Source organism: Lepidochelys olivacea (assembly GCF_965140295.1).
Source record: "Lepidochelys olivacea isolate rLepOli2 genome assembly, chromosome: 17".
Taxonomy (NCBI): Eukaryota; Metazoa; Chordata; order Testudines; family Cheloniidae; genus Lepidochelys; species Lepidochelys olivacea.
In genome coordinates, this window is record NC_140427.1 from 605,357 (window position 1) to 622,767 (window position 17,411).

General features: G+C 54.2%; 1 protein-coding gene across 2 annotated transcripts; it reads left to right on the plus strand.

Annotated features, from left to right (window-relative positions):
* The first annotated feature begins 1,832 nt into the window (after positions 1 to 1,832).
* WDR81 (WD repeat domain 81) lies at positions 1,833 to 15,480 on the plus strand. 2 transcript variants are annotated; one of them, XM_084650612.1, is made up of 11 exons: positions 1,833 to 1,969; positions 2,699 to 6,300; positions 6,693 to 6,800; positions 7,030 to 7,220; positions 9,150 to 9,340; positions 9,684 to 9,849; positions 9,984 to 10,149; positions 10,517 to 11,215; positions 11,805 to 11,950; positions 12,189 to 12,368; positions 13,471 to 15,480. In XM_084650612.1, exons 2-11 carry the CDS (start codon positions 2,736 to 2,738, stop codon positions 13,786 to 13,788), a joined length of 5,730 nt encoding a protein of 1,909 aa, XP_084506738.1. In that variant the 5' UTR covers positions 1,833 to 1,969; positions 2,699 to 2,735; the 3' UTR covers positions 13,789 to 15,480. The 2 variants fall into 2 exon arrangements, with proteins under 2 accessions (XP_084506738.1, XP_084506739.1); XM_084650613.1 differs by lacking the exons at positions 1,833 to 1,969; positions 2,699 to 6,300 and adding an exon at positions 6,327 to 6,592.
* The last annotated feature ends 1,931 nt before the right edge of the window (positions 15,481 to 17,411 follow it).

Consider the following 17,411-nt stretch of genomic DNA (forward strand, 5'->3'; position numbering starts at 1 on the left):
GAGGAGCGGGCCATGTAGTTCTGTGTTGCTTTCGTTTCTGTAGTGACTTGACCACTTCCGGCCCTGTGTGGCTCTCAGCCATGCAACCCCATGGGCCCTGCACTAGAGCACCAATCTGCACAGCAGCGTCTCTCTGTACAGCATCATCCTAATGTCTGTCCTTGCTGCGGCTTCTCTCTCTTTCCCAGGCCAGGCTGGGGAATAAAAAGATTCTGTCCAAGGTGACGAAGGCCAGACATGCAGGGAATTACCGTGGGGACCTATCCAGCAGCCCTATGGTGATGGCCTCAGAAGCTGGAGGATGCCATAAGAACATCCATACTTGCTCATACCAAAGGTCCATCAAGCGCAGTATCCTGTTCTCTGACAGTGGCCAATGACAGGTGCCCCAATGGGAATGAACAGACAGGTTATCATAAAGTGATTCATGCCCTGTCACCCAACCCCAGCTTCTGGTAGACAGAGGCTAGGGACACCACTCCTGCCCATCCTAGCTAATAGCCATTGATGGACCTATCTTCCATGAATCTATCTAGCTCCCTTTTGAACCTTGTTATAGTATTGGCAAGGAGTTCCAGAAGTTGACAGTGCGTTGCTTGAAAAAATACTTTCTTGTGTTTGTTTTAAACCTGCTACCTATTAATTTCATTTGGTGGCCCCTTGTTCTTGTGTTATGAGATGGAGTAAATAACACTTTCTTATTTACTTTCTCTATACCACTCAAGATTTTATAGACCTCCATCATATCCCCCCTTAGTCACCTCTTTTCCAAGCTGAAAAGTCCCAGTCTTCTTAATCTCTCCTCATATGGCAGCCGTTCTATACCCCTAATAATTTTTGTTGCCCTTTTCTGAACCTTTTTCAATTCCAATATATCTTTTTTGAGATGGGGCGACCACATCCGCACACAGTATTCAAGGTGTGGGCGTACCATGGATTTATATGGAGGCAGTATGATATTTTCTGAATCTTCCTTGATGATTCCCAACATTCTGTTCGTTTGGACAGCGGCTGCACATTGCGTGGATGTTTTCAGAGAACTATCCACGATGACGCCAAGATCTTTCTTGAGTGGTAACCGCTAATTTAGACCCCATCACTGTATATGTAGAGTTGGGATGATGTTTTCCAATGTGCATTACTTTGCATTTATCAACATTAAATTTCATCTGCCACTTGGTTGCCCGTGCAGGGGCAGTGGACCCTAGGTAGGCCATTCGCCGAGTTTTAAGCTGGCTAGCCCTCTTTTGGGGAAGGGCTGTCCTTCTCCAGCATAACTGTGGAGACCAGGATGTTGCAGAGCACCCGGCTGGGTGGGGTCACGGGGGGAACTACGGGAACATCCGCTCCTGGGGGCTGCGCCCCTGGGCACCCCGTGGGCCAGCTGACGGGAGGTGGGCGCAGGGGCCGAGAGCCCCCGGGGAGCTCACGGCTGAAGGGAAAGGCCTGGTACCAGTGTCACAGCGCCCGCGACCTCCCGTCCCTCCCATGCTAGAAATGGGGCTCCGCTCAGGCGGGAGCAGGGGCCGGGGGGCAGGACCAGCCGCGAGAACCTGCCCCCCCAGCAGCCGCGGGACCCAGGCACCGCCCGGGCCGGAGGGAGCTGCGCGCCGGGGCCCGGGCCGGAGGGAGCTGCGGGCGGAGGGAGCTGCGCGCCGGGGCCCGGGCCGGAGGGAGCTGCGGGCGGAGGGAGCTGCGCGCTGGGGCCCGGGCCGGAGGGAGCTGCGGGCGGAGGGAGCTGCGCGCTGGGGCCCGCCCCCGGCCCCGCCCCGGGGCTCCGCCAGGCCCGGCTCAGACCCCGCCAGGGCCGCGCTCGGCGCCTCCCCACGTGGAGTTTGTTTCCCGGGGAAGCGCCGCACGTGACCGGCATCAGCTGATCCAACATGGCCGGGGCCCGGGCCGCCCCCGCCCGCCGGGGCTAAGGGCTCGGGCCGGCGCCCGCCCGGGGAGCCCCGCGCCGCGGCCGCAGGTACGGGCCGGGGGCGGAGACGGGGCCGCTGCGGGGCCCGGCCCGGCCCGGCTCCCCCTCGCCCCGCCGCAGTCCCCCGTGGGAGGAGCGCGTCCCCCGTCCCCCTTCCCGGGGCCCGGCCCGGCTCCGCCCGCAGCGGGGGGCGCGGGGCTGGCCAGGCTCCAGGGGTCGGGCGAGCTCCATTGAAAGCTCCCCGCCCGGCGGCGCCCCGGCTCTGGGGGGGGGGCGGCGGCCTCCCGGCTCTGGGGGGGGGCGGCGGCCTCCCGGCGGCGCCCCGGCTCTGGGGGGGGCCCATGTGCTGCTCTTGCCCAGATTTAATGCTGCTGCCACCGCTCTCCTGAGCGCGGCCTGGCCAGCCCTGTGGCGCATGGCAGAGCAGTAAGGCACTGGCCTCAGGCGACCCCCGTTCAGGAGCGAGTCTTGAGCCCTAGGTCTGTCCACACTGCGGGGGGGACTGAGCTTCCCAGCCCGGGGAAGACAGACCCACACTAGCAAGGCTTGAACTAGTGGCTAAAGGCGGAGGCTGGACTAGCCACCAGAACGCGGGGCCTCTGGACTCTCTGTTTCCAGCAGTCCTAGCCCCAGCCCTTAGCGTGGGTCTGTCTGCCTGGGCTGGGAGGAGCGCAGATACCCTATGGCTGAGGAGAGTCCTCGAGCCCCATGCGCATGGGTGGAATCGCAGCCCCCAAGCTGCCTGTCTCATTTAAAGTGTGTCTGTTTCCCACACAGACAGCTGAGCTGCGGAACGCACCGGTGCCAGACCACCATGGAGTGTCTCCTCAGGAGAGCGGAAAAAGACCTGAATATTGACCACAGGCAGCTCGCTGCTGCTGCTGAGGGGACCCATCTCATTGCCTTTGTCCCAGTGAAGTGGCTAGTGAGCCTGAAGGAGCGCAGGGTGCTGCCCAGCCTGTGCCCCCGGCCCGAGGGGCTGAGCGAGGTGGAGGTGAGGACTTTCCTTCAGCACTCTGTGCAGAAGCTGCCTGTTGGCTGGACGAGAGTGGAAATCCATGGTCTGAGGAAAGAGAGGCTGGCTTATCCGCTGACTCTATACCACAGTGCGCAGGACGATCGGAACGGGGGCGTGGAAACACTCCATGGGTTCATGCAGAACGTTGCCTCCCAGAATTATAGAAACTTGTGGCACAGAGCTCACCGCCTGTATGTGCAGCCGTCCTGTCATGCTCACATGCCGCCCACGATGCAGGCCCTGGACATGCTCAGAGTGGCTCTTCAGAAGATCTACGGCTGCCCTTTTCTCCAGGTGGGTAGGAGTGTCCAATATGCCTCTCCTGCCAAAGAAGGTTCTATAGCCACAAAGGGGACGTCCTCCTGCCCAAACATCCTCCGAGCAGAAGCTCTTCTGGAGTCAGCTAACATGCTGTACATCATCTACCCGTATGTGCAGTATTGCTTGCATGACATTGTGACCTTCAGCCCTGCGAAGCTCACCAACAGCCATGCCAAGGTCCTTTTCATCCTCTTCCATGTCCTGCAGGCTATGAGGGCCTGTCACCAAGCAGGGTTGGCATGTGGCCCCTTCTCCCTTCGCGATGTGGCAGTTGATGAGAAGCTGTGCAGCAGGCTCAGAATTAACCTCCGTGAGTATGAGAAACCAAAGGAGGAAGAGAGGGATCTGAGAGCTGAAGAAGAACAAAGGGCTGAGAAAAGCAGGGCTGTGGAATGGACTGGGAAGGAGGCTAGGTGCACAGCTTGCCAGGAGGAGCTCAGGGGCCTTGTGCTGGATTGGGTGCATGGGCGAGTCAGTAACTTCCACTACCTTATGCAACTGAACCGCCTGTCTGGACGGAGAATGGGAGACCCCAACTACCACCCGGTTCTCCCCTGGGTGGTGGATTTCACCACCAAAAATGGCAAGTTTAGAGACCTAAGAAAATCCAAGTTCCGCCTCAATAAAGGAGACAAGCAGTTGGACTTCACCTACGAGATGACCAAGCAGGCATTTGCAGCTGGAGGATCAAGTGGAGAACAGCTCCATGTGCCCCACCATATCTCCGACGTGCTCTCGGACATCACCTACTACGTCTACACTGCCCGGAGGACACCCAAGGCTGTGCTCTGTTGTCATGTGAGATCGCAGTGGGAGCCAAATGAATATCCAGCTAGCATGGAGCGCATGCAGAGCTGGACTCCAGATGAGTGTATCCCCGAGTTCTACACAGACCCCACCATCTTTAAATCCATTCATTCTGACATGCCTGACCTAGATGTGCCATCCTGGTGCAGCTCCTGTGAGGAGTTCATTGAAGTCCATCGCATGCTGCTGGAGAGCAGGGAAGTCTCTCAGGATCTCCACCACTGGATTGACCTCACTTTTGGCTACAAGCTGCTGGGGAAGGATGCTGTCAAGGAGAAAAATGTCTGCCTCCATCTGGTGGACAACCATACCCATCTGACCAGCTATGGAGTTGTGCAGCTCTTTGACCAGCCACATCCCAGACGCATGGTGGGACTTGCATACATACCCGCTGAAGCGCCAGTCATTGCTCGACCTCTCATCCAGCATGCCAGAGAGACAATAGTCCTAGAGGATGTCCAGGGTCAGATGGGTGATGGGGTCAATGGGCTGGTCTTGGAAGCCACTCCTTGTGAAACGAGCTGGTCTGGTGACAAATCCATCAGTGGTGAGGATGACTTGGAGCAAGGCACTGAAGCTCTGGATTCCATTCCTGCAGCTGGCAGAGCCGCCGACCAGCCCTGTCCCTGCATGCCTTCAGCTCAGCCCTCCAACCTCCCTGCCTATCCTACAGAAGGCAAAACCTCAAATGTCCGGCCTAATCGAAGGAGTAAGCCTGGTGTTGTGGATCACGCTGAAAGGGACAAGATGAAGATTACACTTCCTGAGGGTTTTAATCCTGTCCAGGCCCTGGAAGAGCTGGAAAAACTGGATAACTTCTTGGTTAAAGGCTTAAACAGTGAGATGGAGCTGATGGAGAAGCCACGGGTGGAGCCGCCGCTGCGCCTCTCAGATCTTTTCCAGAGAGACATGCAGGCCCTGGGAGTTCTGATAGCTGAGATTGTGTTTGCGCCGAGGGTTCGCACCCTGAAGCCAGATGCCTCCCTGCTGGAGCGGTTCCTGACCATTCGGAATCTTTGCCAGTATCACCCGAAGGAGATCCCAGCCCCGCTCCAGCACATGCTGGATACTTTGCTGCAGCTGAACATGCCTCAGGGGAGACTTTTAAAGAACAAAGTGGCCAAGAACAGAGTCCAGCTTTTTGAGTACAAACCTGTTTCCCAGGGTCTTCCGCCACCCAGCCCCTTGCAGTTCCTTAGTCCTTTCAGCTCAGTTGTTCCCTTCCCTCCATATTTCCCATCTCTGCACAAATTCATTTTCACCTACCAGTCAAAGAAAGTGGAGGATGAGAGTCAGGGCCGTGAGCTTGTTTTCCAGCTGTGGCAGCAGCTGGAGGGGATCCTCTGTGAAATCACTCCTGAAGGCTTGGAGATCCTGCTGCCCTTCATTTTATCTCTGATGTCGGAGGAGAACACTGCAGTCTATACAGCCTGGTACCTGTTTGAACCCATAGCAAAAGCTTTGGGCCCCAAGAATGCAAACAAGTACCTGCTCAAGCCCCTGATTGGTGCATATGAGAATCCCTGCTGCCTCCATGGCCGGTTTTACTTGTACACAGACTGCTTTGTGGCCCAGTTAATGGTGCGTCTGGGGCTGCAGTCCTTCCTCTCTAATCTGCTGGCTCACATCCTGCAGATCCTTGTTGGCGTTGAGAGCTCCCGGGAAGAAAGTAAGTCCCTTCTGGGAATGGCAGAAGATGAGGAGAGTGGAGGAGGCAGCCCAGTTTCCTGTGCATTTGGGGAAGAGATCAAAATGGATGTGGATCATGGTTCCCCGGCACTTGACCTTTTGGATTACACATCTGGAGTCAGCTTCCACGACCAGGTCTATCTGCCAGAGAACGAGGACTTCCAGAGTGGCCTCTATGTCAGCGAGTCCCTGCAGTCTCAGGAGCAGGAGCTGCTTAGCCTGGGGCGGCTGAGTGACAAAAGCAGCGCCAGTGAAGTGTCGTTGGGAGAGGACAGACCTGCAGATGGGGATTCCCAGAAGGACAAGAGTAGCTTGAAGTCTGTGGACAGCAGTCAGGACCTGAAGCAGAGTGAAGACTCTGAGGAGGAAGAAGAGGAGGTGGAGGAGGAGGAGGAGGCCACAGTTGCTACAGAGCTTACCCTGTCAGTGGGCACTGGTCCTTCCATGGATGCTGCCCTGGCTGATGACCACAGTGAGCCAGAGGAGGGGGACGAGCAGGAGCTGCATGACCCCTCTGAAGATAAAGAGCAGACAATTCTCCTGGGTAAGAGCTGCACTTAGATGTCCGTCTGTCCGCGGTGGTGAGTGACTGGTGCAGCAATGGGAGAGGGAGATGGGAAGCCAGTCCCATGCAAGAGGAGCTGGAACCAGCTCTGGACATGCTCCTGAATTCTCCAGGAAGGGGATCAGAGCAAATCTGAATCTATCAAATGGACACTTTAATAGGGTGGAAGATGGAGTCCTGATGTTGCCGCTTGGCTGATGCAGCTGGCAGGGTGCTTGACAGAAGCCCAGGCGATGCTGCGGGTCAGGAGTCCGCTATGTGGGGAGCTCTGGTGAGGACTGAGGCTCTCAGTATCCCATGGGCAGGGTCTGGGAAGCTTACAGAGTGGTAGAGTATTGCTCCTTCTCCTACTCTGTGCTCTTGTTTTGCAGACACAGCCTGTAAGATGGTGAGGTGGCTCTCGGCCAAACTGGGCCCTACTGTGACATCCCGTTACATTGCAAGGAACCTGCTCCGTCTCCTCACATCCTGCTATATCGGTAATGTCACTCCACCAGCTTTAGAGGCCCTTTGAAGGGCTGCTCCTCTGACTGTGTCCTAAAGCAGTCTGCTGTGAATGCTGCCCTCCCCGAGAAGGGGTGCAGACCTAACTGCATGGCGCGCATGACTGGCTGGGGGGTGGACAGGCCCCATGTGAGTCTTGGGATGAATGTGCCCTTTGCGATTCAGCACAGCGTGTCTCAGCTCACTGAGCTGTCTCTCTGGCAGGTCCTACCAGACAGCAGTTTGTACCAAGCAATGAGGAACACAGTCCTCTGAATGCGGGAAACATCTACCAGAAGCGACCAGTGCTGGGGGACCAGGTGTCCAAGCCGGTCCTGGCCTGTCTCATGTATATGGCATACCTGTATGGAGAGCCTGTTCTGACTTATCAGTACCTGCCCTACATCAGCTACCTGGTTAGTGTCCCTTCTTTCTCCTTTACTTGTAGCTGTTCACGCATGTGATGGAGCGAGAGATGCATCAAATGTTGAGCTGCAGGCACGCAGGAGGGATGATACAGCACAGGCTGCTGAGGGAGCTGCTAGTCTCCAGAGCACACGCATTAGCTGTGGTTAATCCTGGGCATCGTAAGCCGAGCAATGTCCTGCTGGGCTGCTGCTTGGCTGGGAGTTGGCAGGGAGAGCACTTGGCTGATGCAGCCAGAGCAGGAACTGCCAATTCCAGGAGTGAGTTCCCACTTTCTGCCCATGGGTGCAGTGGAGGGATTTCCTGTTTGGAAACCCTCGGTCTCCAGGAGCTCTTGGTGTAAGAGTTCTGCACTATATAGATATGGGACAGGCCCAGGAGGGATTGAAGGCATCTGCCTCTCAATTCCATACTGAAACATTAGCAAGATTTACGGGCTTCTTGGTTTGAAATTCTTAGTTGCTCCTGTTGATTATTTGGCAAAGTGTGCAGTAGAGGTGATCAAAAAATGGAACCCTGTTTAAAAAAAAAATCAACCTTGATTTTGTTTTGAGGTGTACAAAACAGATCCATTTTTATTCTCTTAAATAGTTGTTACTTTTCTACTTACAGACTCTTGCTACATGACGAATTTCAGTAACCATTTCCTTAGCATTTTTTGATTAAAAATTGTGGGTGGGGAATGGCACAACAGTTCATGGAACCCTTTGGCAATGCTGGTCAGATTTCTGTGGAAAAATTTTGTTTTTGAAAAAATGCCATTTTTCAATAAAAACTTTGTGGAAACTTTCAAGCAGCTTTATCATGCAGGTGGTCAGCACAGGAGCCTGGGAGTCACTGAGTTAAGCCTCTTTCCCTACCAGCTCTCTGTGATCCATTTGCCCTGGAGGGGATTCTCAATGTCTGAAGTCAGCAGCTAGAGTTATGTTAGCAGCTGATTTGCTTTGGCCTCTTGTTTTACTCCAAATAGAGAGAGAGAGAGAGAGAGAGTGTGTGCGCGTGTGTGTGGGGGGGCACACCATGTGCTGCCTTATTGTTGCGGAACAGTGTTTGGCAACCTGATGTCGGAGAGGTGAAACTAGGGGGCACACCAACTGCTCCTGCAGGGGCTTGGCAGAAGGGTTTGTGCAAGACTGTGCTGTATTGGGTTAAAAGATGGGAAGAAACGTAGCTTGTGATCGTAAGCTGCCACCGAGAATTGTTCCCATTTTCAGTGCAAACAGCTCTCTGCCCTGCGTCTTGGGTAAGAGCATGGGTTTGTAGGGCGGATAATCTAGAAAGGATGCCTTTGGTGTTACACTGAAAAGCTCTTTAATAATGCTAACTGTGGCCAGAGCTCTGCTGTAGCCAGTGCTCTTAAGGCAGGGAAAATGGTCACGTATGTTCCAAGCCTGACCTTTGAGGTTCTGGGCCTACGCTGCTCTTCCAGCTCTGAAGCGTGCTGGGCTGGCCCCTCAGAATGTATCATTTGAATGTCACTGGCCCAGGAGTCCGGTTCCCAGGATGCTCTGCTAGCGTCCTGGCATGGCCTGGTGGTGGTGAGGCCTGTGTGCTCCGTTTCTCTTCCCCCACTCAGACTCCAGGCCTTAGTGTGTCCTGCAGGCAAACACTGTCTGTGCCATGGAATTGAAGTGCTTTGTTCTCATCACTCTCCCTCCTCCTGGCTTCTGGGTCTTTCCAGCAGGTGAGGGCTTTGGGCTCAGCCTCTCCCCTGCAGTCTGTTGGTCCCTGGTGGGGCTCGGTGCTTGAGCAATGGTTGGAAGCTCCTCTGGAGGCCATGAGAGGTGCAAGCATGAATTCCTTGGGAACTGCTCCAGAATGTGGCTTGTCTGACCTGTGCAGGGAGGCAGGTAACCATGGAATGGGAGGTGGTAATGGAGAGAGCTTATGACTGCTTGACTCTTCTTTCTGCCCTCCAGGTTGCCTCTAGCAGTGGGGTTGGCTCTGGCCGACTAAACAGCAGGAAGGAGGCTGGGCTGCTGGCAGCTGTGACTCTGACCCAGAAGATAATCGTGTGCCTTTCAGATACCACCCTGATGGATATTCTCCCCAAGATCAGCCAGGAGGTCCTGCTCCCAGTACTGGGCTTCCTGACCTCGCCTGCCATTGGGTGCGTGTAGAGAGCCATCACGCCCAGGGACCAATCAGCACCCACCAAACCCTAGCATTTCCTCTGCCTGGTGTGCATAAAACATCATGAGCAATCTAGCGGGTTGGGATAAAGCTCCCCTGGGCGGGGGTGGGTTCAGGACTATGGGGGCTCACGCTGCCATTCTGCCCCATCCCCCCCGGTGGGCTCTCCTCGTGCCAGGACTCGGCATGACACAGAGTTCATGTCTCTGGAGCTCTCTGACAGTGCTGTCTCTCCTCTGTGCTCCTGTAGGGCAAGAACCCTACGTGGGTGCACACTGTTGGTCTGCGGGGTGGGGTGGTGACTGATGTGTCCTCTTCAGGTTCCCTAGTGGTGCCCAGGCCCGCGCTGCCCTGTGTGTTAAGACCATCGGTTTAATTGCCTTGATCTGTCTGCGGATTGGGCAGGAGATGGTGCATCAGCACTTGAGTGGCACCGTAGGAACCTTCTTTGGGGCTTTCTCACTAGTGCAGGAACTGCAGGAGCAGGTTAGTGACCATCAGTGGCATCTGTCTCCCTCTTCCCCGTGGGGCTGTGGGCACATGGACGTTGCAGCTCGTGGTGCCCAGGGAACGCATGAGGGGCCGGTCTCACTAGAAATCATCTGTCTTCTCTTGTCCAGGGTCTGTCTTCAAAGTCATTGAGCCCTGGTGAGACGTCTGAGCTGGAGGTGTCCTTCTCAGATGGGAGAGTGCTGCGCCTGGACCCAGCCGTGCTGGCAGAGTTACAGAAGGTTTTCAGCCCAGAGATGGCCTACACCACCTATGTCCCCTTCTCTTGCCTGCTAGGTATGCTTCAGCTACCTTCTCTTCGCGGCTGGGGCCTTGTGCTAACAGTCCTTGCCCTGCACTCTGTGATTATATGCCTGGCCTAGGGTCCAAGTGCAGCAACTGCTCTGTGCATGAGCCTTGAACCATAATGCAGCATTGACGGACAGGAATAAACCCTCAGGACATCATATGGGCCTTGCCCTGCCTGCAGGGGACGGAAGATCTCCCTGCCCCTCTGACCAGGAAGGACATGTAGGTGACGGTATCTGGAGGGGCCTTGGGCCAGCAGAATACTGGATGCTCTGCGAGCCTTGTGCTATTGCTGAGGGAGATGGGGAGGCCGGGGAGAGGTTCCTTCTTCCAGAGCTGTGCTCTGTACTTTCAGGTGATGTTATCCGGACGATTGTCCCTAACCACTTGCTGGTCGGGAGCCTGGCCAACTTGTACCTGGAGAGCGTGAATCCAAAGAGCTTGCCTCTGGTCAGTCCGGAGCCAGCACCGAGCACAGCCTGCTTGGACCAGGATGCCCGAGGCAACGAGCCCAGTTCCAGTCACCATGAAGACAGTCACTCGGGCACCTTTGGGAGTGTGCTGGTGGGAAACCGCATTCAAGTCCCTGCGGACACACAGCACAAGGGTTCTGGCCCGCTCTGCTTCAGCCCCAGAGCTGATGGCTTTTGCCCCAGTTCTGCCAGCGAGGAGAATGTCCTGAAGCAGGATCTGCCCCGCAGTGCCCACATGCTCTGTGGGAACTGGCTGGCTTACTGGCAGTACGAGATCGGAGTGAGCCAGCACGATCCCTGCTTCCACTTCCACCAGATCAAACTGCAGAGCTTCTTGGGGCACACAGGGGCCATCAAGTGTGTGGCACCATTCAGCTGTGAGGACTTCTTCCTGAGTGGCAGCAAAGATAAAACTGTCCGTCTCTGGCCCCTCTACAACTGTGGGGATGGCACCAGTGAGACGGAGTCACGGCTCACGTACACTCAGCACAAGAAATCTGTCTTCTACGTGAGCCAGCTGGAGGCCCCACAGCAGGTGGTGAGCTGCGATGGTACTGTCCATGTCTGGGACCAGTTCACAGGTGAGGGGGCGTCTGCTGATGCAGTGTTTGAAGAGAGGGGAAGCCGGGGCAATGGTGAGAGGCTGAGCTGTACTCAGCAGGCTGTACGCTTACTGAGAAGGACCAGGCTAAATCTGTACATCTGCACCTATAGGAAACTCAGCCCTGTCCTCTTGATTTCAGGAGGAACAGCTGGCTGGGGCTTCTCTGCAGAGTAAGACAGAGTGATTCCGTTCTCCTCCTGCTCCTGGCAGAGTCTTACCTATAGGACAGAGGGGGTCCCTTGCTCTGAAGCAGCAAGTCTAGTCTGCCTCTAGAGGCAGGAGACTGGAGTAGAGGTGTCCTGTGTTGCTGGTCCCAGCTGATTTCCTGGTAGAGACTGTCCTCTGTTCCCTTCCTTTTCCCTCCCCGCCCTCCTGACACCATGGGTGTCGTTGCAGCAGTGTGTGATGAGTTGCACACAAGGACTGGAATTGCCTTTGGTTCCGGGAGCCATGGCCCACGGTGCCCTGAGCGGTGACGCCTATTGGGGCAGCTTTGCTGATCCTCCCCTGCTGCAGGGAGGTAGGCAGGCTGCACTGGTGCACTCAGCCTGTTGTTCTTTTCAAAGGTAAACTTCTCCGGACCTTTGATGCACTGGACAGCAAAGTTCCCATCACCGCCGTGACCACCATGCCCTCTCCCCACAGCAGCATCTCTGTGGCCAGTGCAGACTCTGTGCTGCGCTTCATTGACCACAGGAAGCCAGGATTACAGGTACCGGGGTCTTTGCCATCTCTAGACATTGTGGGCCACCCTCTCCCTGATCTGTTCCCCAGTTGCACCTACCTCCAAGGTTCTTACCAGGCCAGTCATTGCTACTCCCAGTCCATGCATGATTGGGTACCCACAAGGTGAGGCTGGTGACCTAGGCCTGGCATCCAGGCCCTCCCTGCTTCCTCTCCTGTCACTCAGTAACTGGGGCTACTCCTATCTGTACCTCTGTCTCCTGTAGCACGAGTTCCGCTTGGCCAGTGGAGTGAGCGCTGGGCTCATCCGCTGCTTGGCTGTCAGTCCCAATGGGCGCAGCGTAATGGCTGGCTTCTCATCTGGATTCATTGTGCTGTTGGACACCAGGACTGGGCTCATCTTGAGGGGGTGGCCAGCCCATGAGGGAGATATCCTGCAGATAAAGGTGAGAGGCTGGAATAGGGCTTGGGCTGCTCCTGCATGTGGGGGACCACAGACGGCGCTAAAGGCTGAAAGTTGGCTGTGTGGGGCCTGCTGTGCGGATCCTGCTGAGCCTTGTGGCAGCAGAAAAACAGAGCTGAGGTGGGGTGTCCTGCTGCCGGTGGCTCCTGCAGCATTTAAAGGGCAGTGAGTAGATGTGCCCATTTGTCATCTTTCCCCCACTCCTTAGAAGTCTTTTAAACTCTTGGTTGACTTTTTTTTATTTTAAGGCCACCTCTGTTGCCCCCTTGCCTGGGCTTTGCGTAGGGACTGCCAGTGACTTTTGGTGCATTAGATTCTTCCAGCTCATGTTCTGTCTGAGCCAGCAGATCCCCGGTCTCCTTGCTGATGAGCAGGCATGGGCATTGTGAGGGGCAGGCCAGACACACAAGCTGGGGAGGAAGGGAGGGTGCTGCTCTCTCCCTGAGGCTAGCAGCCCCTCCCCGCTCAGGACCTCATTCTAATAAGTAACTCTTGTCCATATTTACCTGCCCTGAGGGAGCAGCGCTGGAGTTTTTGTGTCCTTGACCCAGTTCAGGTTAAACAAAGTTCACCTGCGTGGGTTGTTTACCCTCTCGCAGCACTGCTAGCCAGAGTGCAGCGGCCCCAGCCCTTTGCTCTCCTCAGTGCAGTGTGTTGCACAGTCTCAGCTGGGCCCTCAGCTCGGCATCCCTGAGCAGGGTTGTGCTTTGTGGACCTAGGCTTGCGGAGGAGAGAGTCTGGCAGTGCTGCCCGCTCTGTAATAGTAACAGGATGACAGAGGAAGGGGCAAGCCCCCAATGTGCAGGGAGAGGGCTGTCAGGTGAGGCAGAGATGCACGCTGTCGATAGTCCCTTGGGAGAGTGCCAATTGCCAGACTGCGCTCAGGAGTCTGAGATGGGAGGGTGTCTCGGGCTGACAAGTTCTTGCCAGCAGAAGATGCTGTAGGTGCCCTGGTGAGAGGAGCTCAATGCTACTCCTGTTTGCAGGGTCCGCTTCCTGTGATCTGGGGAGGGGAGAGTTGGGCTCTCAGGCTGGGGTGCTCTTAGCGCAGAAACACTGATTCACTGGCACGTTCTCTCCTGCAGGCTGCAGAGGGCAGTGTGCTAATCAGCTCATCTTCTGATCACTCCCTGACTGTCTGGAAGGAACTGGAACAGAAGCCTTTGCATCAGTATAAATCTGCTTCCGACCCCATCCATGCCTTTGACCTCTACGGCAGTGAAGTGGTGACCGGCACCGTGGCCAACAAGATTGGCGTCTACTCCATGCTGGAGTCATTGGCCAGCACGACCAAGTTGAGCTCAGAGAATTTCCGGGGCACCCTGACCAGCCTGGCTGTGTTGCCCACAAAGTGTCATCTTCTCCTGGGTTCTGATAATGGTGTGATACGTCTCCTGGCATAGTGGCCGCCACGGCCTATCTGCCTGGTGTCCTGTGCAGTCATCCCACTAGCTCTGGTAGTAGCACCTAAGGCCAATATCTTGGCTCATGGGGAAAGGGGGGTGAGGTATTTCTCCGGGATACAAGATACAGGCGGAATGTACTTGTGAAGGAGTTCTCAATAAATCACCCCCAACCTCTGCCTGCATTCAAAAAAGCCATAATGGAGGAACCTCCACTGCTGCTGGGAGAAATCTGGGCATTGCAGGGCAGCATCACCCTCCTGCAAGAGGCCTGGAGCCTTCCACACCGTGTGTGCCTGACTCCCCCTGGGACTGAGCTGCTCTCGAGAGAAAGGTGGACTCTGGGCGCTCTCCTGTCTCCCTCCAGCACAGGGGTGAGAGGCAGCCCTTGGTAAGAGGAACACAGCCACTGCCCTCCACACTCCAGCCCAGAATTGGTGGAGCCAGCTGAGCCTGGGAACTGCCTGGTATTGGGCATGCTCCCCTATGGGGCCTGTAGGGCACTGGGCTATTTGGTTGTCCTGGACGGTGAGGGCTGAAGGGACACAAATGGTTTTTTTTCTCAGTTTGCTTTATAGTCTGCCGCAGTCCATTTAAAAACCCCACCCCAGCCATGGCATCAATCTGGGAACCTTTCCCAGCACCCACTGTGGCTTCTCACTGATTCTAGGGCAGTGGAGGGTAGCAGAGCCAGCCATTTACCCAAGGCATAACCACCACCTGCTGCCCACCATCTGTTTGGGGGTGGGAATGCGCCTACAGAGGGGTGGGGCAGCCCCAGCTGCCAGGAGAGGCAGGAACTAGACCTGTCTGGGGGGCTTCAGGCTCCCAGCCAGGCCCTCTGCCCCGAATCTCTGCATGCTCCTTGGGCAGAATGAATGTCTTTGCCTCTTCTGGGACAGGAGCTAGGGAGATCCATATCCCCCATGGCTGGGGGGGATTTCTTTTGCGTGCTCTGGAATGAGGCTGTGTTGGCTGCTCCTTTCAAAGGAGGGGCCCCATCTGTGCTGGGTGGATTCAGGCTTGGCGGGGAGGGTAGCTTGAGCCCCTCTTTGCTGTCGTACGTCACACTCTACCTTACAGGTTTAGGACAGCACGGGGCAGGACCCAGCATGCCTTGAACCCACAAAGTGCTGCCCTCTGCCCCAGGACTCCACCTCCTGCCAGAGACCGTGGCTAGAACAGCCCTCTCCAGGCAGCCGTGCTGGAGCTGTGCCTGAGGGGAAGAGGGCATTCCTTGGGCCCATCAGTGAGGGTAGCTGCCTGTCCATACCAACGGCTTGGTTCTGCTGCAGGCTCCCTCTCAGTCCCTTGAGCTACTCTGAGTGTTTGCGGAATGGTGCGGAGGGGTTGGGAGCCTGACCAGAGGGGCCTAGCCTGAAATCAAGGCTTGGCCTGATGGAGGGGAGGAGCCTGCAGTGCCTGGGCAACTCCTGCTGGCTCTGTGTGGAGCGTAGGGACTGTGGGGAAGAGCTGTCGTCCTGCCCGGGCTGGGAGTCCCTGGGCTGCCCACTGCTGGGGGGGTCTCTGCTTCCCGCTGCCCTGCGCTTGCAGACGGAGGGTGGAGGAGATGAGCACTTAGTCCCTTGCTATCCCTCCATTCAGGGGTGGGAGGGGAACTCTGTCCCCTGTTGCCTATTAACCATTTGCAATAGATGTAAATATTTATTCTAATAAACCCTTTGAAAGAGACCAGGAGAGGAGCCTTTCTGTGTGGGGTGCAGGGGTGTGCGGTGTGGCGGTATGCGTGTGTTTTACTTATGGGGAAAGGATGATGGCCTCCTTACACAACTTTCTGTAACGTAGGAAAAAACCTGCACAATCCTGGGGGACGTCAGTCTGAGTGACACATGCTGGTGTTCTCATGCTGCCAGCACTAAAACATCCTTGGGACTTTCTAAACCTGTTGCAGTCAACATGGGGGAATTCTATATTAGACCTTGTCTTAACAGATAAAGAGGAACTGATCACAAAACTAAAAGTTAATGGTAGCTTAGGTAGGAGTGATCATGACTTTATTCTCCTTGCACGTTATAAATGTGACAAACTCCAGACCAGTTATATATATTCTTGCTGCTTTAGGAGGGCCAGTTTCACAAAGCTGAAAACAAGTATGAGCCAAATCACCTGCAAGGAAGAATTTAATCAGAAAAAAGTGAATGATGGTTGGGAATCATTTAAGAACTGCTTACTAGATGCCCCAAAAAGCCACAAACAAGGGAAAAGGCTGTGCCTGATTGAAAAACTGACCTGGGTTAGAGAGGAAATGACGGCAGCTGTAAAAAGCAAAAAACCAAAACCAAAACAAACCAACCCCCCCCCCCAAGTCTCGCTGTGTGTGTGTGTGTGTGTGTATATATATATATAAACAAATATATATATATATACAAACAAATGGAAGAGGGAAGCTGTTAGTAAGTAATATAAATTAGAAGGTAGGAACTTTAGAAAATTGATAAGGGATGCAAGGAGAAATCTATGGCCAGCAATGGACAAGGAGTTTTTAAAATATATTCGGGGTGGGGGGGAGGAAGAATCCTTACAATGGTTTTGGTTCATTTCTATATGGAAATGGCAGAATTATCAATAATGCAGAAGTTTTCAGTAAATATTTCTGTTCTATATTTGGGGGAAATACATGATGCAGACTCATCATAGGGTGATGATAAAACTCTTTCCATTCCACTATTATCTCTGGAGGATGTTAAACAGAAGCTACTACAGTTAGGCATTTTAAAATCAACAGGTCCAGATAACTTGCATCTAAGTGATTTGAAAGAGCTGGCTAAGGTGCTTGCTGGACCATTAATGTTGATTTTCAATATCTTCGAGTACTGGGGAAGTTCCAGAAGACTAGAAGATAGCTAATGTGCCAATTTTTAAAAAGGGTAAATGAGTTGACCATTCAGCCTGACGTCGATCACAGGCAAGATAATGGAGTAGCTGATACGGTACTCGATTAATAAAGAACTAAATGAAGGTAATGTAGTTAATGCAGATCAATACAGGGATTATGGAAAAATAGATCTTATCAAACTAACTTTATCTTGTTTTGATGAGACAAAGTTTGGTTGATAAAGGTAATCATGTTGACGTAATATACTTAGACTTCTGTAGGGTGTTTGACTTGGTACTGCATGACATTTTGATTAAAAAACAATATAAAATTAACATGGCATGTTTTAAATGGATTAAAAACTGGCTAACTGATGGGTCTCAAAATGTAACTGTAAATGGAGAATTGCCATTGAGTGGGTGTGTTTCCAGGGGGGTCCTACAGAGATTGGTTCTTGGCCCTACACTATTTAACATCCTTATCTGTGACCTGAAAACACAAAATCACTTCTGATCAAATTTGCAGAAGACACAAAAATTGGAGGAGTGGTAAATAATAAAGAGGACAGGTCACCGATTCAGAGTGCTCTAGATCACTTGGTAAACTGGCTGCAAACAAACAATATGTGTTTTGTTATGGCTTAATGTCAATGTACAGACCTGGGAACACAGAATGTAGGCCATACTTATAGGAGTGGGGACTCTATCCTGGGAAGCAGTGACTGAAAAAGATTTGGGCGTTGCGGTGGCTATTCAGCTGAATATGAACTCCCCACGTGACGCTGTGG

Excerpts from the sequence above, each read along its gene's own strand:
- WDR81 (XM_084650612.1), top strand. The coding sequence starts at position 2,736 with ATGGAGTGTCTCCTCAGGAGAGCGGAAAAAGACCTGAATATTGACCAC. Across the intron at positions 9,341-9,683 it reads CTGACCTCGCCTGCCATTGG|GTTCCCTAGTGGTGCCCAGG; the intron begins GTGCGTGTAGAG and ends TGTCCTCTTCAG. Across the intron at positions 10,150-10,516 it reads CCCCTTCTCTTGCCTGCTAG|GTGATGTTATCCGGACGATT; the intron begins GTATGCTTCAGC and ends CTGTACTTTCAG.